This window comes from Nannobrachium achirus (genome assembly GCF_963921795.1).
Source record: "Nannobrachium achirus genome assembly, chromosome: 20".
Classification (NCBI taxonomy): Eukaryota; Metazoa; Chordata; class Actinopteri; order Myctophiformes; family Myctophidae; genus Nannobrachium; species Nannobrachium achirus.
The window spans coordinates 55,879,977-55,902,046 of NC_137827.1; the positions used below are offsets into that span (position 1 = coordinate 55,879,977).

Consider the following 22,070-nt stretch of genomic DNA (forward strand, 5'->3'; position numbering starts at 1 on the left):
ATCTTTAAACTCATCAAAGAGAGTAAACTCAATCCTGTGTGGAATTGGCATAATGGCTAAATTGGGGGAAAGGGGGGGGGGGGGGGATAATTGGCAATTTAAAATGTATAAAAACTATAATTCAAAAAAGTGCAAACCCAGCCTACTTATTCTAGTGACAACTGACTCACAGCTTCCTTATGAAAAAATAAAAATACCTTTTCACCTAGCAACACTGATGACAGTGTTACAGTAGAGCAGTGGTTCCAAAACTTTCCCCCGGACCCAAACAACGAAAACAGCCGAAGCTCACAGCGCGGCGCGAAGTGAGCTTGTAGATCGGCTATTTCCACTACTTCTTAAACATTTGTTTTCTAATTTATGGAATTTCCACAATTCCTGCCTCTAATATTTGACAATTTGGCCAGCAATGTTTAATTTGTTAAAAAGTCCTTAAATTGCCACTTTAGAAATGTGCAGATACCCTCTATACACTTAAACTTTATGTTGGTTTGTTTACTGTTGAGAGAGTGAACAATGTTCCACATTAAGTTAATCATCCGGGGACCCCCCCAAAAAAAATTATAATTTGCGGACCCCTCAGGGGGTCCCGAGTCCCACAGGTTGGGAACCAGTGCAGCAGAGTGAAGCCCCGTTTGGAGGCTTGGAGTGTGAAGCCATACTGATGGAGGCAGGGACGTGCTGGCCATTGGGAAAAGCAGGACAACTCCCGAACGGCCGGTTCAATCCCGGCCATTAGTAAATCGTCACTGGCCATTGGGAAAAGCGGGACAACTCCCGAACGGCCAGTTCAATCCCGGCCGGTCCAGGCCGGCCATTAGTAAATCGTCACTGTCGGGCAGAAACCTTGTATCTCTAAGTTTCAAATTTGTAAATTTTTTCGCAAAGTAAAGCCCTGCTTCATCATACAAGGCTGTCGCACAAAAGTAGTGAAAACAGCAGATCTACAAGCACACAACGCCTCGCGGTGCGAGGCGAGGCGTTGTGTGCTTGTAGATCGGCTGTTTTCACTAGTTTAAATCATTTTTAAAATGATAAATACAAAACAAACGGTTTTGGACATACAAGGTTTCCACCCGACAACGACGAAATATAACTGAAATATAAATGTAATTGGCCCACTGGCTTGTCACTTGTCATGATCTGAAATGGCAATTCTTTTGAGTAGCAGCAGCGCTATAGAGAGAGATCTCTCTCTCTCTCTCTATAGCGCGCAATGAGGGCCTCTACAACTCTTTTTCCCGGGCTGAATCAGGGGCCCAGCACGTCCCTGGATGGAGGAGAGGAAGCAGGAGGGAGGAGGGGGTGAAGGGAGGAGGGTCCTTCTAGCTCCGCAGGAGGTTGTGCACCCTGTGGAGCTGGGACTGGGACAGCACCAGGCGGTGGACCTGCTCCTGGCCCCGCGGACACGGAACCATGACCCGACCCACCAGCACCGTGTCCCCATGTCTCTCCTCCTTGGCCTGCGTGGGGAGAGCAAGAGCAGGAGGCCCAGTTAGAAAGGACAACTTTAGTTTTTTTTACAACAAGGGTTCATATTTTAGATTGCAATTAAAGAATATAAAAGATGAGTGTTAAAATTATTTCATTTACTTCTTTCTATTGTTTTAGAGATTCTTATTTCAGTGGTTGGGAGCATGCGTACAAGTAAATAGGTCATTTTACACAGAATAAAGGTCTTTGCACACTGCTGCGTTTTTCGGGCCGAATATCGGAGTGAATTTCGGAGCGCGCAATAAACAAAATCTACTTCACGTTATGTCAATCACTTTTGCACACTGCCGTCAGTTTCGTATTTATTTTCGGACCAGGTTTGATTTTTTTCCGATTTTTGCAGCTGTCGCACTGAGTCCCTTGCTCTCTCTCTCTTTCCTCTCTCTCTCCCTGGCCTCCGGATTTCGGATTTCCAAAACGCAACGAAAGACCGCGGTGCAGTGTGCAACCAGCTTTAGCCCATTCCCAAGATATGACGCAACTTTTCATGGTTGGATGTGACTTATGGGGGCTAGAAGTGTTACTGTAAATAGCAATAAAGAAACTGCTGGCTTATTGTGTCTAAAAAGACATATTTAGCCAATTGTACGCATGCCCCCATGCGTACGCATGCCCCACATTTTAGCACGGTAAACGCGATAAAACAATAAAACAAGCAAATGGAAACATTTTAACACTCACTTTTTCTTTTCTCTAATTACAATCTAAAATATGAACCATTGTTGTAAAAAAAACAATGTTGTCCTTTAAGACCTGTGGCCGATTCTACAAATGCCTTCTAAATCAGCAGTTCTCAAAACGTTTCATGTCAAGGACCCCCAAATCGATAATATTACAGTATATGGCTGTGGACCCCCCATTAGAAAGTGTTTGGTGCCAGGGACCCCGAGAAGAGACAATTTAGCTTAGCTTGTATAGGCCTATCGGTATCTGCCATTTCTGAGAACCATGGTTAATCTAAAACAGGGGTTCCCAAACGGTAGATTGTGAGTAGTGGGCACCCATGATCTAAAAAAAAGTATGATGCTATATAGCTAAAATAAAAATAATTACACAGATGCTTTCCCGGCTATAATGGGTTAAGTGTAGCGTGCCGTGCAGTGAATGTGAATTTACTTAAAGTATTGACAGTAGAATCTTGCCGTGGTTAACCCATTTAGAACAGGTACACATTATTGTGTATCATTATTTTATGCTTTAACTATTGAAAAATAGCAGATATACAAGCTCACAGCGCGGCACTTAGTGCCGCACTGCGAGCTTGTAGATCTGTTATTTTAGAAAAATCATGAAAATTAGAATTTTGACCCGATTCTATAAATGTCTTTTGAATCCTTCTAAGGTTTTTTCAAAAACATATGCTTCTATGTCAGCAATCTGGCCAGCCATTGTCAAAGAAACGGTCCTTTTCACTCGGTGCCGCGCCGTGAGCTTGTAAATCTACTATTTTTCAATAGATAGAGCATTAAATAATTCTAGGCCTAAGTGGTTTTTAAAGAGTTAGAGAGTGAATTTTGCTCATTTTGAACATAGATCCCATCATTGTGTCTACTAGAATGTATGCCAGATGACATGAAACAAGGTCTTTGAAGTCATCGGGCATCTCCTCACATCGGATTTATAGGTTCAAAATGTGAAAATTCCCCTTCGAGTGTCTGTTGAGTGAAGGTTAATGGTAGAAAACATGTAACACTTGGGTCCAGGTCCATGACGCTCTTACCTTTACAAAGGAGTTTGAGGGAAATGTTGCAAAGTCCGACGAGACTCGAGCTCCTGGCTGCTGGTTGACTACGTGCTCCGCTACCTCATCCTGACAACGAGGTGCAACAAAAGAAGAGGAGTTTTATTTTTCTACATAATCTCCTTGAACAGACACACTGACACATAAAGTTTGTTTGTTCCAAAAAAAATGTTCATCTACTTTCTACTTGCTGTTTGTTTGGGAGCTAATAGGTGTTGCCAATGACTCGATGTCACTGATGAGTAGGTTAAAGAAATATTTCACTTTCAAAAAATACTTTTGGTAATTCTATCGTCTAATCAGGCTTTTATGAACACCCTGAACAGTTTTTAATTTGCTTGATTCAATATTTAGATATTTGATGTAAATGTTACCAGGCCTTCCAGGCCCAGGGCCTCTCCCCACACACACCCATTGTAACTTCAAACTCCAATTTAACCATGATAGATTCAATAAAAACACCCATTCTTTTTTTCTGGTGACACATACTACCCTCCTAATACGTGAGCAGGCCGTGTTTTTTCGATAACTTTTTTCATTTGTCTTTAATAATTATTTTTTGTATTTAATTTTTTCCATTTTCCCAAATAATTATTAAAAATAAATGAAAAAAAGTTATTGAAAAAACACAGCCTGCTCACGTATTAGGAGGGTAGTATGAGTCACCAGAAAAAAACAATGTGTGTTTTTAATGAATCTATCATGGTTAAAATGGAGTTTGAAGTTACAATGGGTGTGTGTGTGGAGAAAAGCCCATAAGGTGTTTCCCTGTTGAAAGTGGAATATCCCTTTAAGCCACTGCACTGAATACATTTCAACATACAGTATGACCTATACTGAATGATTAGCTTGAAACCTGTCTACTGCTCTATCCTCATTACAGTACATTACAAATATGACATTTAATACAAATCTCAGTGGGTGACCATTATATCTCTAGGAGCCGACATGACCAGTCTTGTCTCACTCAGTGCTAGTACACACACTACTTGTCATTTGTTTTGTGTGTGTGTGCGTGCGTGCACGTGTGTGCGTGTGCACCTTCAGCCTGTCCAGTGTGTCACTGAGGGACTGTAGTCTAGCAGTCTGTTCTAGGAGCTGAGCACTGGGAGAAACTGCAAAACAAAACAATGAGTTTAAATGTGACAGGATATGATGTCTTTCTTGTACATTAGCAAGACAAATGATTTGCCTGTTCCCTGGTTTCTATATTTTACAATAACAGTTTTCATTTTCACAAATTTGATCTCAAGTCATACATCCATGTATGAATCCATGTATTTAATTTACTATATTTTGGCCGGTAAATCACATTATTCAAAGCATACATATAATACAAGCATACCGATGTCCGTCAGGTCGCATTTACTATCAAAACCTCGACCAGCTGTCTGTCACGTCACACTTTTCCCCTGCTCATATCTCCGCAACGGTTGCCCCGATCCATGCCAGATTTTGCACACATACTCCTTGCCTACCAAACTACAGCCACAACCCATCAATTCTCACATGACCCTCTTCTAGCGCCACCATGAGGCCGGTTCTTGCAAAACACATTTATGGACACAGCACCTACAATTTTGGCCAAAAATTACGCAAATCGGTACACAGTATGTCTACACTCATGTCATCAACATGGATCTGTCCCATTTACCGCCACCTTCAGGCAGATTTTTTAAAACACATTTTTGGAAACCGCTCCTACAGATTTTACCCTAAAATCACGCAAATCGGTACACAGTATGTCTACACTCATGTCATCAACATGGACCTGTCCCATACAGCGCCTCCATCAGGCGTGATTTCTTCAAACACATTTTTGACGGTCGCTTATCTCCCGATTAGGGAGTCTTACTGGTTATACAAAATATGCACTCACACACACACATATGTATGTATATAGATGTAAAACAAAACAATATCTTCAAATACACAGACTTTTGCTGTATTTTTGCATTTGCTGAACCTAAAGCAGCCCGAATGAAACTAGGGTATCTCCCTTACAACACTTTCCTGTGCGGTCCTTCCTAAAGAAAAAAACACCCTCCTCCACCCAACGCTGGAGTACCTGGAGACTTCCCTGTGATGTCCACCACCTTGACGTTAGCGCTCATCTGCAGCAGCGTCTCCAGCAGCTGGTCAGTCTTGCGGTACAGAGCGCTGGACACCACCTCGGGTCGCCCTCCGTCTTTGGAGGGCAGCTTGGGCACATGGAGGGGGGGCAGGGAGGCCAGCTGGGCACGCATCTTCTCAGCCTTCACGGAGGAGACCAGAACAGAGCAAAAACAAATCATGTTATTTATTTTCAGAATGGGTACACGTTATTGTGTTATCATAATTTTATGCTTTAACTATTGAAAATTAGCAGATATCACAGCACGGCACCAAGTGCCGCGCTGCAAGCTTGTAGATCTGCTATTTTTGAGAAAATCGTGAAAATTAGAATTTTGACCCCGGTTCTATAAGTGTCTTTTGAATCTTTCTAAGGTTTTTTGAAAAACCTACGTTTCTATATGTCAGCAATCTGGCTAGCCATTGTCAAAGAAAAAGGTCCTTTTCACTTAACTGGAGCTCAGTTAGTCTGTTGAGAGACTACTATGTCAGTGGTTCTCAACCCTTTTCATATGAAAGACCCCCAAAATGTATTTGGCCACGGACCCCCATCTCAAAATATTTACTTTCAGGGTCCACCCAGGAGCAAAATTTTAGTTACAACTGTTCGATTTGCACACATTTTCACGACTTTTTCAAAAATAGCAGATCTACAAGCTCACAGTGCGGCACTCGGTGCGGCGCTGTGAGCTTGGATATCTGCTATTTTTCACTGGTTAAAGCATTCAATAATTCTAGGCCTAAATGGGTTAAAAAAGAAAAAATATCCCACGATTTTGTAACCCATTTTTGTCAATTATCTAATGTAATCCTGGGCGCTACACTCCCTCTGCCAACCTGGGTAGAGCAATGGACTGACGTCATGTTTCCTTCTATGCATGAGGACTCCAAGTTGCTTCTTTTCACCTGACGGGGGAGTTTCCCCCGGTTGGACACATGGAAGGAACACGTTATTCCAACCAGTTCTTTTCCCCTCCATCAGGCGCCCCGGGTGGCCAGGGGGAGGCAGTGTAGAGACCAGGATTACTTTTTTGTGAGGGTATCTCCCCTAGGAGACACAGGGAGAACATGCAAAATCCACATAGAAAGGCCCTTTTGCTAACCCCACCTAGGGTGTTAGACAAGGCAGAATTTCTGAAAATATGCTTGTATAAAGTCCCGAAGGCATTTTGCGAATATTTATTACTGTTTTAGGGGTATTAAGGGATGCTGAATCCAAATTTGCTGTATATAATGCTCAAAAATGTTCCTAAATGGCTCAAAATTGAGAAATCCAACATGGCCGCCACTGTAAGGCTGAAATCTATTTAAGTGCAAATCTTTTTGACTAAACAAGGTAGAAACTTGAACTAAATGTGTTTTTCTAGGTTAGCCTACTTGGGGAATTTGAAATGTTATCCTGATTTTAGATCAGACGTGAATAAATGGCTTGAAACTCATACATGTATAGCAGAAAAGGTTCGTTATTGATGCATAATTCGTCAAACAGAAACAAAAGCAGGATGAACCATGGTTTTATTCATCAAAACTCTTTTGATTTAGATTTTGCTAATATCCATCCATCCATCCATCCATCCATCCATCCATCCATCCATCCATCTTCAACCGCTTATCCGGAATCGGGTCGCGGGGGTAACGGTTCCAACTGAGACTTCCAGATGTCCTTATCCTGAGCAACTTCCCCCACTGCCTCTGGGAGTATACTGAGGCGTTCCCAGGCCAGTTTGGAGATATAATCCTTCCATCTGGGCGCTCGGGGGGCATCTATCAACAATGCAAATTATATATAGTCATCAATATTTTGAGCAGATGTCATAGGTATCTTGCAGCTGCATGCATCCAATTCCACTTTTCCTGAATAGAATAATGGATAATAATATAATATAATAGTATTTTACCATATCAATAAAAGTAAATGTACATGGGAATACTTCTTACTGTAATCCTTACTGTGGCAGCTTATTCACAGTCTTCCTCAGTGTTCCGGCAAGTGTTGAGTTTTTTGCAGTTACAACGTTTATAGCCAGCACAAGTACATCAATCTGTCAACATCTAAGAGTCTAGAGTATGCAGTCTAGTAGGCTGATATTCTCTAAAATTACCAAATCCCATTAGTACAATCTATTATACATATGCAGCTGCAGCGTTGGCTGAGGCACTCCTTTGTATACACCCACATGAAGTGAACTCCCTGCAGGCTTTGGGCATAGGTGGCAGACAGAGTAGCCATGGCACTAACTGGCCTTCCTTGATCATCCATCCCATTTCCTCCACTGGAGGAAGATCGGGGTGTGGCAGGTGAGCTTGATTCCATATAGCTGCTTGATGGTGTGCACGCATGATATGGAACCTCACAGCATCTGTGGTTGGTGGCAGAGTCTCTTGGGGACAACCTTTGCAGAATAACTTTACTTGTGCTTTGTTGCATGAATCAACGTCAGGCACACCATAGATCTTACAAATGAATCTTTCTGATGATGTCACGATATTTTCAGTGAAAGGGCCCTTCCCAATGCCAGGAAGATCAGTGTGATGTTGTTCGAACACCTGCCAGACTGTCTTCTTTCCGTGGCCGCTGAACTGAGACACACTGTCACATCCAGTAAGGGCATGGCAGGCAAGGAGTGTCCACGAGGAAGCTGATACACAACTGATCCTTCACTGTGTCCATGCACTGATGGAAACAGTAGTCATGTCAGCACGTGACACAGACGTGCTTCTACTACTGCTTGCTCACTTTGACAAAATCAGATGTGCCTATGTCTACATGAAAGCTGGGATATCAAAGGACCCAAAGTTTTTCCCAGTGCATGAAATTCACAGGATACTGTCTGAGGATCAACTGGACACACTCCTTGCCTTCCATGCCCTTACTGGATGTGACAGTGTGTCTCAGTTCAGCGGCCACGGAAAGAAGACAGCCTGGCAGGTGTTCGAACATCATCACACTGATCTTGCTGGCCTTGGGAAGGGCCCTTTCACAGAAGATATCGTGATTCGTGACATCATCAGAAAGATTCATTTGTAAGATCTATGGTGTGCCTGATTCATGCAACAAAGCACAAGTAAAGTTATTCTGCAAAAGTCGTCCCCAAGAGACTCTGCCACCAACCACAGATGCTGTGAGGTTCCATATCATGTGTGCACACTATTAAGCAACTATATGGAATCAAGCTCACCTGCCACACCCCGATCTTCCTCCAGTGGAGGAAATGGGATGGATGATCAAGGAAGGCCAGTTAGTGCCATGGCTACTCTGTCTGCCACCTATGCCCAAAGCCTGCAGGGAGTTAACTTCATGTGGGTGTACAAAGGAGTGCCTCAGCCAACGCTGCACAGCTGCAGGTATGTATGTATAATATATTGTACTAAAGGGATTTGGTAATTTTAGAGAATATCAGCCTACTAGACTGCATACTCTCTAGACTCTTAGATGTTGACAGATTGATGAACCCTACCCTGATGTACTTGTGCTGGCTATAAACGTTGTATCCCCTTCTCTTCTATTCTATCCAGAAAGAGTCATATGGCATGTATGGAAGTATACAACTGCAAAAAACTCAACACTTGCCGGAATACTGAGGAAGACTGTGAATAAGCTGCCACAGCAATGATAACAGTAAGAAGTATTCCCATGTACATTTACTTTTATTGATATGGTAAAATACTATTATATTATATTATAATTCATTCTATTCTATTCAGGAAAAGTGGAAGCTGCAAGATACCTATGAGATCTGCTCGAAATATTGATGACTGCAAGTAGGCTAAATTAATGTAGCCTACCTTCATATTAACTCTTTGAGCGCCAGCGCCCTCTAGGGGCCAAAGAATGCCAGCGCATCTCTCATAGGCGAGCGCTTTAGCTTCCAGGACTTCAGCTTCCAGGACCTGACGTGCTCACGTTCATGCACGGCATGGAAATGTCCCGGATGAAGATGCTAACAGAATGGCTATTCCCATTTTGTCATCTAAAAGATCATTTTTGGGCGATTTCGCCGTAAATAAACCTCGCGCCGCTTTCCTAAAACACAAAAAATCAAACCTCTGTTCGAAGTGGAGCTGTGTGTGTGTGTGTGTGTGTGTGTGTGTGTGTGTGTGTGTGTGTGTGTGTGTGTGTGTGTGTGTGTGGGTGTCTGGCCTGGCCTGAACAACAGCGCCCTCGTGTGGTCACAAAAGGTCCTGTAGGCTACAGACAGACAGACAGACAGACAGACAGACAGACAGACACGCAGACATACCCACACACACGGCCACGTATAGGGAGCTTGTGTTCCACACAGCTCCAAAAAGAGATATAAGCCTTTAAAGATGCGGTCTTTCATTGGATTAGGCGGAGATTGGCGATTGCGTTCGCAAATTACGGCCGGCCGGGACGTTGTTAGCTTAGCTGGCTAGTAGCTACAAAAATCAAGCCAGGCTTCAGAAGGCCTCTTATCATTTTATTCATTTAATTAAATAAAGCCGAACTACTTCGGGATCGGCACACTCGTGTACTCATCGGAAGCGGCGCCGAACATCGGGTGAACATTGGGGAGCTCAAAAATGTATTTTAAACCATTTTTAATGGAATATATTGTCGGACAGAGTAGAACGGCTAGCTGGCTAGCGGCTAGCGAGCCAGGACCACCCACGACTCTACAAGCAGCTCGGGGTAAGTGAATTAATAAAAAAAAGATTGTATTGGATTGAAATAAAGCCGAACTAGTTCGGGATCGGCACCAGATGAGTTAAAGGGATATTTCACTTTCAAAAACTTTTGGTAATTTTATCGTCTAATCAGGCTTTTATGAACACCCTGAACAGTTTTTAATTTGCTTTATTCAATATTTAGATATTTGATGTAAATGTTACCAGGCCAGAGGCCTCTCCACACAGACACCCATTGTAACTTCAAAATTCATTTTAACCATGATAGATTATTAAAAACACCCATTATCCTTTTTCTGGTGACTCATATTACCCTCCTAATATGTGAACAGGTCGTGTTTTTTCAATAACATTTTTCATTTATTTTGAATAATTATTTTTTGAATTTAACTCATCTGGTGCCGATCCCGAACTAGTTCGGCTTTATTTCAATCCAATACAATCTTTTTTTTATTAATTCACTTACCCCGAGCTGCTTGTAGAGTCGTGGGTGGTCCTGGCTCGCTAGCCGCTAGCCAGTTAGCCATTCTACTCTGTCCGACGATGTATTCCATTAAAAATGGTTTAAAATACATTTTTGAGCTCCCCAATGTTCACCCGATGTTCGGCGCCGCTTCCGATGAGTACACGAGTGTGCCGATCCCGAAGTAGTTCGGCTTTATTTAATTAAATGAATAAAATGATAAGAGGCCTTCTGAAGCCTGGCTTGATTTTTGTAGCTACTAGCCGAAAGCTAACAACGTCCCGGCCGGCCGTAATTTGCGAACGCAATCGCCAATCTCCGCCTAATCCAATGAAAGACCGCATCTTTAAAGGCTTATATCTCTTTTTTGTGTTTTAGGAAAGCGGCGCGAGGTTTATTTACGGCGAAATCGCCCAAAAATGATCTTTTAGATGACAAAATGGGAATAGCCATTCTGTTAGCATCTTCATCCGGGACATTTCCATGCCGTGCATCAACGTGAGCACGTCAGGTCCTGGAAGCTGAAGTCCTGGAAGCTAAAGCGCTCGCCTATGAGAGATGCGCTGGCATTCTTTGGCCCCTAGAGGGCGCTGGCGCTCAAAGAGTTAAAGTTGTACCATGTAACTTTTTTTATAAAACAAATCTTAAAATGGTCCTAGCTGTTAAATCGCTAAAGTTTTAGAACCCCCACTCCGTTATTTTCAGCTTCTAAGGCCTTCTCTTTATATGTTTTCTATGATCCCTGCCCGGGACCGGTTTTCGCGCAAAAATTGCGTCATCACACTACCGGCCAATCACAGCGAGGGTTATACACTGCCGGCCAATCACAGCGCAGAACATACACTGCCGGGCTCTCTGGTGGGTTTAGGAAACACGCCTTCAGGAAGTACACTGCAGTGTTTACACTGGAGGAGTCTAGCATGTAACTCTCCAACCGCTGCTCGTAGAAGGACACGGGAGACCTCATTGAAAGCGTCTCGGCTCGGCGAGGCGGACGCGGTGGTCTGACGGCCCGGTCCGCGAGCGAAAAACGGACGAAAAAAGCAAACGCGACCGCGGTTTGCTATACTGCTACAGACCACCAGTTGAGCAACTTACACAGTATAGCTTTAATTTTTTCCATTTTCCCAAATAATTAATAAAAATAAATGAAAAGAAGGTTATGGAAAAAAACATGGCCTGCTCACGTATTAGGAGAGTAGAATGAGTCCCCAGAAAAAATAATGGGTGTTTTTAATGAATGGTTAAAATGGAGTTTGAAGTTACAATGGGTGTGTGTGGGGAGAGAAGCCCTTCCCCCGTTTCCCTGTTGAAAGTGGAATATTCCTTTAAGGACTATATATAATTTGCATATATGACTTGTTGATAGAAAAATCTAAATCAAAAGAGTTTTGATGAATAAAACCATGGGTCATCCTGCTTTTATTTCTGTTTGACGAATTATGCATCAATAACGAACCTTTTCTGCTATACTAGTATGAGTTTCAAGCCATTTATTCACGTCTGATCTAAAATTAGGATAGAATTTCAAATTCCCCATGTAGGCTAACCTAGAAAAACACATTTAGTTCAAGTTTCTACCTTGTTTAGTCAAAAAGATTTGCACTTAAATAGTTTCAGCCTTGCTGTGGCGGCCATGTTGGATTTCTCAATTTTGAGCCATTTAGGAACATTTTTGAGCATTATATACAGTAAATTTGGATTCAGCATCCCTTAATACCCCTAGAACAGTTGTATATAATAAATATTCGCAAAATGCCTTCATGGTTCTGATTTTCTGAAAATTGATCCTGTCTATGTGGGCACTGATGAGGCGGAGGAGAGAACACGCCCCCAGCACCCCCAGCACCCACAGCGTCCCCGGTGGGAATAGAACCCAGGACCTTCTAGCCGTGCCCCCATGTTATTGCTACATGAATATGCAACAGCAATTAAGTTTGAATGGCTATTTAGCAATATTCATGTTAAATACACCTGCAACTTCAAACTAAAGCCAGTACTAGTGCTTCCGAGGCACTTCTTAAACAGTACATAATGATGACACAGTCCTGTGCTCGGTTGGCCTGGCCCAACCAGCATTTTGTTTTAAAGTCACAAGCCTTCAGAATGCTAAACCTGGTATTAAACGCCTACAAAACAAAGGTCATGTGGTTTGGCAGGAAGACATCTGCTCCCCCCAGAGTACCACAAAGGACAGCTCAAAGCTTGAGCTAGAACAGATAAAGCTTACAAATACCTTGGCTTCTGGTTAGCTAGCACTCTGTCCTCAATACTCTTATAGCCCCTTTCCCACTGTACAAAAACTGCACTAACACCCACTAACATCTAGCTTGTATCTTTACTGGGAAAGGTTACAAGCAGCTCCTGGGACATAATGACTGTGCTGAGCGGCAGTGATAGAAACATAACTCCCAGGCAGACGCTCAAATCCTTGCCCCTTCTCCAGTCTGAAGCTATAAGAGAGATCCTGATTCGATGGGAAGAGGGAATAAAGAGACCATAGACTCTATAGCGGGAGTATTTCACTCTCCACTTTGCCACTAAAATTAGATACGTGTGAACCATAAGAATAATTTACCGTAATCTTTTCAATCCCATTTCATGCCCCCCACCCCCCTAACCTTTCATAACCACAACTGGCAAGCAATACCAAAACAGTTATTGTCAGTTTGGACACTTGTAATTGTGTATAGACGTACTTTATGCGCATGCATAACGTGAATGACAAATCGAGTGGCAAAGTGAGTGGCAAAGTGAGTTTAACGTTGTTTAATGCAACCAGATTAGTTTGACAGACTTTTCTATTTGGATTGTACAGTATGGGCTGTCAAGTAGGCCAGAAAGTAGTGTTTTGCCACTCAGTAGGCGTTCCCACATAATAGTCCATGGGCCAGACAGGTTGTCGGTATTCATGTTAGTCGGAGGCCTTAGGGTTTTATTTCTCATGCTAATCAGTCTAAAAGCGCCAAATTTTGCACAGATGTAGCCCAGGGCATGCTCTAATGATTTAGCTAGGGCGCCCGAGTCGGTGACCTTCGGGCTCCAGAAAACATCCACAAAACTCTGAAAAGTGATGACTCATCACTTTTCATCACTAAACCATTGTTTTTCTGGAGCTGTGGCGACCCCGAAGGTCACCGACTCGGGCGCCCTAGCTAAATCATTAGAGCATGCCCTGGGCTACATCTGTGCAAAATTTGGCGCTTTTAGACTGATTAGCACGAGAAATAAAACGCTAAGGCCTCTGACTAACATGAATGCACACCCATACATGCATCGTTTTCTGAGGCCATTTATAGTCCAAGGAATGTTTTTTGTGCAAAACAAATGCTTGCAATGGATTCGGCATCATGACAAACCCCTAGTTTGACCCCTATTATGCTACTAAAAGCAGATTTTTTTTTGCTTTTTTTCCCCTGTAATGTAAAGTTAATGGGACACCAACTCCAGCGGCTGATAACACCAATTTAGCTGTGTCTAAGAAAGGGTTATCATACCAAAATACAATCTACAGATATAGAGCTTTTCAAAAATGCATGGTAACCTTTGCCACCTTTTTGATACCGACAACCCGTCTGGCCCATGGACTATAACCTCCGGGTATGATGATGAGGTCACGCGCATACCCTCTATTGTCAGTGGACAAGTATGTGCCTGAGAGAGACTGGCAGAGTGAGTTGTGTGTGAGAGAGGAGAGAGCAGACGCTGTTTGCAGGCACTTCACGAACACACTTCTATGCAGTGTTGTTTTTGACAGCAAATTTTGATTTAGTTTTAGTCATAGTCTTTTGAATAAAATCTAATTTAGTTTTAGTAATTTAGTCTCCAGAAAAGTTTTAGTTTTAGTCTAATTATAGTCGACTAAATATCATGAGATTTTAGTTGACTAAATCTACAGTTGATTCTAGTCAACTGAAATGTATTTCGGCAGGCCTTGATGGCATCGTAATGACTGATTTTACGCTTGGTTGCATGCTGAAAATAGCCGATCTACAAGCTCACAACGCGTCGCAGCAGCAACACCTGCGAGCAACCAAACATAAAATGACTCTCTTCTCCACCAGTCCCTCCCTAACGTTTTAGTCTAGTTTTTATTTTGTTGACGAAATTGTCAATATATTTAGTCTTAGTTTTAGTCATCACAGCTTAGTTTTTATTTCGTTTTCGTCAGTGAAAAAAAAACGCAGTCGACATACATTTTTCGTCATCGTTTTAGTCGACGAAATCACTACTGCTTCTATGGAACACACTCATTTCTGGTGAAGAACAAATGGTAATAACCCGTCTGGTTAAATAAAGGTTAAAGGACAGCGACCCACCTTGAGCCTGTTGTTCTCATTCTTCAGTTGTTTGATGCAGAGTCTCTGAGCCTCGATCTGCTGAGTCAGCAGTGGAGAGTCAATCACCTGCAGCCCTGATCCTGTTCCCATGCCTGACACCATGCCTGCGGTGGGGAGAACAGATGTTAGTTATCAGCACAAGACCTGGAAAAACACACAGTGTCCTGGGCGCTACACTCCCTCTGCTAACCTGGGGATAGCATGTTGTTTTGTGAGGGTACCTATATACCCTAGGGCAGGGGTTTTCAAAGTGGGTGACGGGGCACCCTGGGGTGCCGTGATGCCAGTCCAGGGGTGCCGCGAGATCATTCGATACTATTTGGAATTCATCAATATCACTACGTCAATATCACTTCACTATGCTTAGGAAAACAGGCTTGCACTGTACTTGATGAGTTCTTTTTCCATCTGCAGTACTCCCAGAATAGGCATGCTGGGGTTCAAGTGGTTAAACGTCAAGTATAACGTTATTTTCAGTCAGTTCTGATTAAAACGGATATTTCTCCTATAAGATGTAAGATTCTAAAAATGAACAGTGTAACTCAGGGGTGCCGTGGATGAAACAGTTATTTACAGGGGTGCCCTGAGTCAAAGAAGATTGAAAGCCCCTGGCCTAGGGGACAGACACGGGGAGAACATGCAAACTCCACACAGAGAGGCCCTTTTGCCAACCCCACCTATAGGGTATGGGCACTGATGACGTGGAGGAGAGAACACGCCCCCCAGCGCCCACAGCGGGAATCAAACCCAGGACCTTCTTGCCAGGGACGTGCTGGCCATTGGGAAAAGCGGGACAACTCCCGAACGGCCAACAAAGTAACTCGTCACTGTCGGGCAGAAACCTTGTATCTCCAAGTTTCAAATGTATACATTGTTTCGCAAAACAAAGCCCTGCTTCATCATATAAGGACGTTGCACAAAAGTAGTGAAAACAGCAGATCTACAAGCACACAACGCCTCGCAGTGCGAGGCGTTGTGTGCTTGTAGATCGGCTGTTTTCACTAGTTTAAATCATTTTTAAAATGATAAATACAAAACAAGCGGTTTTGGACACACAAGGTTTCCACCCGTCAACGACGAAATATAACTCATGTACAGTAATTGGCCCACTGGCTTGTCACTTGTCATGATCTGAAATGGCAAATCTTTGAGTAGCAGCAGCGCTATAGAGAGAGATCTCTCTCTATAGCACGCAATGAGGGCCTCTCCAACTCTTTTTCCCGGGCTGAATCAGGGGCCCAGCACGTCCCTGCTTCTTGCTGTGAGAAAAAGTGCTAGTTGCTAGCGATGTTGCATCCCAGCTAGAAGGCCACGTGCCCCCCATGCAAAAACATTCTGCGCTGACATGAGTTTCTTCCAGTGAAATCCGAGTGTACATCTAAGGCCGCGCTCACACATGTGCGTCACGCATCATCATCTTATCGTCTGAGAATGGCCACTGGGGGCGCCTTACTAATGCATTGTCAATGGAAGGTTGTTTGGTTTTTTGTCGTTGCCGTGTCTCTAGCTCAACCACAGCCTGTACGCTCTTGAAGAGACACGGCAACGACAAAACACCAAACAACCTTGCATTGAGAATGCATTAGTACGGCGCCCCCAGTGGCCATTCTCAGACGATAAGATGATGATGCGTGACGCAGATGTCTGTACGGCGCCTAAGAATTAAGAGTTGAGAATCTTTGGGTCAAAGCATGCAAGAACAAAACACACTGGTTGGTGTTTGAGGTATTTAAAGGACAACTTTGTTTTTTTTTACAACAAGGGTTCATATTTTAGATTGTAGTAAGAGAAAAGAAAATAGTGTTGAAATGTTTTCATTTACAGCCTTTCCATCGTTTTAGCGATTTTCATTACTTTGATTTCAGCGGTTGGGGGCATGCATGCAAGTGGCTAAATATGTCTTTTTAAACACAATAAGCCCATTCCCAAGAAGATGCACCACACTCATTCATGAGCAGATGTGACTTATGGGAGCTACAGTAAATTGTAATAAAGAAATCGCCGGCTTATTGTGTCTAAAAAGACATATTTAGCCACTTGCATGCATGCCCCCAACCACTGAAATCAAAGTCATTAAAATGGCTAAAGCTATAGAAAGAAGTAAAAGAAAACATTTTAACCCTAAAATATGAACCCTTGTTCATGAAAAAACAAAGTTGTCCTTTAACAACGACAGCATGCAGAAGACAGAAGCCAGTGTATGACTTCAGTGTGCAGGTACCTTTTTGTTCTTCTGTGAGTTATAAGGGGGTGCAGAGACAGAGAGGAAAGGAAGGAGGAGGTATAGAGACACAAAGAGGAGACACAGAGGGAATCAGCGAGTGTCAGGGCCACCTATAGGGGTTCAATCAGCACCTCGGTCTGACTTCATCTTTCACCACATACAGTAACTAATAAAGTTAGTTTAAAGTATAGTTGTGTACTGTGTGTTCCAAACGAAGACGATACGACGAACGTCAGATTGCGTTCCGTACCCTCTCCTCCCGACATCCCTGTGACAATGGAAGCTATGCCCGATGGGGACGTCCCTCTCAGCCCGTCCATGCTCATCTTTGATTGGCTGTTGATGCGCAGCTTCAGCTCCGCCTTCTCCGATTCCAGCTGGTCGATGTCGGCCTGCAGAGCATCCATGGTTTCCTCAAACTCCCTGAAGAAAAAGAAAAAACGATGCTGTTATGACAGGGGTTCCCAAACCTTTTGGTCTCAGGGCACCCCATAAATATTTGTTTTAATCCGAGGCACCCCTACATTATAATTTTCACTCCCAGCACCTTATATTTATAGCATATCATCGTTGTCGGGTGGAAACCTTGTATGTCCAAAACCGTTCGTTTTGTATTTATCATCTACAAAATGTACTAAACCAGTGAAAACAGCAGATCTACAAGCACGTTGTGTGCTTGTAGATCGGCTGTTTTCACTAGTTTTGTGCAACAGAGGTTTCTGCCTGGCAGTGATGATATTTTAGTGATTATGTTGCGAGGAAAACGTTGAGATAATAGCCATTTTGGTTAGAACTGACTGAAAATAACTGTGTACATCAGGTTTAAAATTAGAATAAATATTTTTTCCAGTGTCCAAATGAATTCCAAATATTATCAAATTATCTCGCGGCACCCCTGGACTGCCGTCGCGGCACCCCAGGGTGCCCCGTCACCCACTTTGAAAACCCCTGAGTTATGGAACAGACTGATAATAAACGTCACAGAAAAAGATACTGTTATGGAACAGACTGGTAATAAACATCACAGTAAAAAAGATATCTCCACAATGCTGAATCACTTCCATCAGTGGCATTAGGCCTGTCACAATTATTACATAATCATCTAATCTCAATTATTTGACATAATCGCAATTATTTTGTCATAATCGTTTCCACGTTGAAAGATGTTCATATATTTTTGACATTTTCAAAAATAGTAGAAATAGCAGATCTACGAGCTCACAACGCGTCTCATCGTCTATTTCCACTATCAATGTTCTTTCTAAAATATAACTTTGTCAAAATACCCCTTACCAAAAAGTAGTAAACTTCAAGTTTACTTTTCTAAGTATACTTAAGTCAACTTTGAGTATATTTCTTAAGTATACTTTAAGTACAAGTATACTGATATTTATGTACAAGTAGTATACTAACAAATGTACTAGTTAGTGTACTAGTTAGTATACTTACAGTATACCTACCGTACTAAAAGTAATCTGAATTGGCCCACTTTTGAGTATACTCGAGTAAACTCTAAGTTTACTTAAAGTATACATGAAGTATATATGAGTATACTTAAATTATTGTATTCATACACTAGAATTGTGCTATTCCCTTACTTAAAATAAACCATTCATATACTCAGATGTATACTTAAGTACACTACTTATTTACTTGAATTGCACTTCTCTTATACAAGAGGTATACTATGGTCATACCTGAACTGCACTACATTTAAATTTGAAGTATACCATTTATATACGTAAAACATACTATGCGTGAACTTAATGTACACTACTCTTTTACCTGCAGTGTACTTGAATAGCACTTTTATTGTACTTGAGGTATACTAAGGTCATATGAACTGCACTACTTGTAACCTTGAAGTATACCATTTATATACTCAAACTATACTATGCATGAACTTAATGTGCACTACTCTTTTACCTCTAGTGTACTTGAATTGCACTTTTCTTATACATAAGGTATACTACGTTTATATTTGAACAGCACTTTTTTCATACTTGAAGTATATCATTTATATAGTCGGAACATACTATGCATGAACTTAATGTACACTACTCTTTTACCTGCAGTGTACTTGAATTGTACTACGTTTACATTTGAACAGTACTATTTCATACTTGAAGTATAACGGTTATATACTCAAAACATACTATGCGTGGACTTAATGGACACTACTCTTTTACTTGAATTGCACTATTCTTATACTTGACGTATACTACGTTTATATTTGAATTGCATTCATTTTAAACTTGAAGTATACCATTTATATACTCAAAACATACTTGATGTACACTACTCTTTTACTTGCAGTGCACTTGAATTGCACTTTTCATTTACTTGAGGAAGACTTTGGTCATACTTGAATGGCACTTTTCTTTTACTTGAGGTATACTATGGTCATAATTGAACTGCACTACTTTTAAACTTGAAGTACACCATTTATATACTCAAAACATACTATGCGTGAACTTAGTGTACACTACTCTGTTACTTGCAGTGCACTTGAATTGCACTTTTCATTTACTTGAGGTATACTATGGTCATACTTGAACTGCACTACTTTTAAACTTGAACCATACCAGTTATATACTCAAAACATACTATGCGTGAACTTAACTTACACTACTCTTTTACTTGCAGTGCACTTGTCTTATACTTGACGTAAACTACGTTTACATTTGAACTGCACTATTTTCATACTCGAGGTATGCCATTTATATACTCAAAACATACTATGCGTGATTTTAATGTACACTACTCTTTTACTTGCAGTGCACTTGAATTGCACTCTTCTTTTACTTGAGGTATACTATGGTCATACTTGAACTGCACTACTTTTGAACTTGAACCATACCAGTTATATACTCAAAACATACTATGCGTGAACTTCATGGACACCACTCTTTTACTTGAATTGCACTATTCTTATACTTGAGGTATACTATGGTCATACTTGAACTGCACTACTTTTAAACTTGAAGTATACCATTTATATACTCAAAACATACTATGCGTGAACTTAATGTACACTACTATTTTACCTGCAGTGTACTTGAATTGAACGTTTCTTATACTTGAAGTATTCCAGTTATATACTCAAAACATACTAGGCGTGAACTTAATGGACACTACTCTTTTACTTGCATTGTACTTGAATTGCACTTAGCTTATACTTGACATATACTATGTGTATATTTGAACTGCACTATTTCTATACTCGAAGTATACCATTTATATACTCAACACATACTGTGCGTGAACTTAATGTTCACTACTCTTTTACCTGCAGTGCACTTTAATTGCTCTTTTCTTATACTTGAGGTATACTATGGTCATACTTGAACTGCACTACTTTTAAACTTGAATCATACCATTTATATACTCAAAACATACTGTGCGTGAACTTAATGTACACTACTCTTTTACCTGCAGTGCACTTGAATTGCACTCTTCTTTTACTTGAGGTATACTATGGTCATACTTGAACTGCACTACTTTAAAACTTGAAGTATACCATTTATATACTTAACACATACTATGCGTGTACTTAACTGACACTACTCTTTTACTTGAACTGCACTTGTTTTATATTTGACGTATACTACGTTTATATTTGAACTGCACTATTTCCATACTCGAGGTATACCATTTATATACTCAACACATACTGTGCGTGAACTTAATGTTCACTACTCTTTTACCTGCAGTGCACTTTAACTGCTCTTTTCTTATACTTGAGGTATACTATGGTCATACTTGAACTGCACTACTTTTAACTTGAATCGTACCATTTATATACTCAAAACATACTGTGCGTGAACTTAATGTACACTACTCTTTTACCTGCAGTGCACTTGAATTGCACTCTTCTTTTACTTGAGGTATACTATGGTCATACTTGAACTGCACTACTTTAAAACTTGAAGTATACCATTTATATACTCAACACATACTATGCGTGTACTTAATTAAAACTACTCTTTTACTTGAACTGCACTTGTTTTATATTTGACGTATACTACGTTTATATTTGAACTGCACTATTTTCATACTCGAGGTATACCATTTATATACTCAAAACATACTATGCGTGAACTTAATGTACACTACTCTTTTACTTGCTGTGCACTTGTCTTATACTTGATGTAAACTGTGTTTATATTTGAACTGCACTATTTCCATACTCGAGGTATACCATTTATATACTCAACACATACTGTGCATGAACTTAATGTTCACTACTCTTTTACCTGCAGTGCACTTTAATTGCTCTTTTCTTATACTTGAAGTATACTATGGTCATACTTGAACTGCACTACTTTTAAACTTGAATCGTACCATTTATATACTCAAAACAAACTGTGTGTGAACTTAATGTACACTACTCTTTTACCTGCAGTGCGCTTGAATTGCACTCTTCTTTTACTTGAGGTATACTATGGTCATACTTGAACTGCACTACTTTTGAACTTGAACCATACCAGTTATATACTCAAAACATACTATGCGCGAACTTCATGGACACTACTCTTTTACTTGAATTGCACTATTCTTATACTTGAGGTATACTATGGTCATACTTGAACTGCACTACTTTTAAACTTGAAGTATACCATTTATATACTCAAAACATACTATGCGTGAACCTAATGTACACTACTATTTTACCTGCAGTGTACTTGAATTGAACGTTTCTTATACTTGAAGTATACCAGTTATATACTCAAAACATACTAGGCGTGAACTTAATGGACACTACTCTTTTACTTGCATTGTACTTGAATTGCACTTAGCTTATACTTGACATATACTACGTGTATATTTGAACTGCACTATTTGTATACTCGAAGTATACCATTTATATACTCAACACATACTGTGCGTGAACTTAATGTTCACTACTCTTTTACCTGCAGTGCACTTTAACTGCTCTTTTCTTATACTTGAGGTATACTATGGTCATACTTGAACTGCACTACTTTTAACTTGAATCGTACCATTTATATACTCAAAACATACTGTGCGTGAACTTAATGTACA

General features: G+C 41.1%; 1 protein-coding gene across 1 annotated transcript in view; it reads right to left on the reverse strand.

Annotated features, from left to right (window-relative positions):
• Positions 1-1,232: 1,232 nt before the first annotated feature.
• Positions 1,233-22,070, reverse strand: part of LOC308305772 (dynactin subunit 1-like) — a 121,103-nt gene continuing 100,265 nt past the window's right edge. The window contains exons 22-27 of the mRNA XM_080750641.1: positions 17,275-17,447; positions 14,780-14,904; positions 5,304-5,490; positions 4,277-4,350; positions 3,215-3,304; positions 1,233-1,463 (exon numbers count right to left, since the gene is read on the reverse strand). Of these exons, the coding sequence (XP_080606767.1) occupies positions 1,326-1,463; positions 3,215-3,304; positions 4,277-4,350; positions 5,304-5,490; positions 14,780-14,904; positions 17,275-17,447 (787 nt within the window). The 3' untranslated portion in view covers positions 1,233-1,325. The remainder of the gene's footprint in view (positions 1,464-3,214; positions 3,305-4,276; positions 4,351-5,303; positions 5,491-14,779; positions 14,905-17,274; positions 17,448-22,070) is intronic.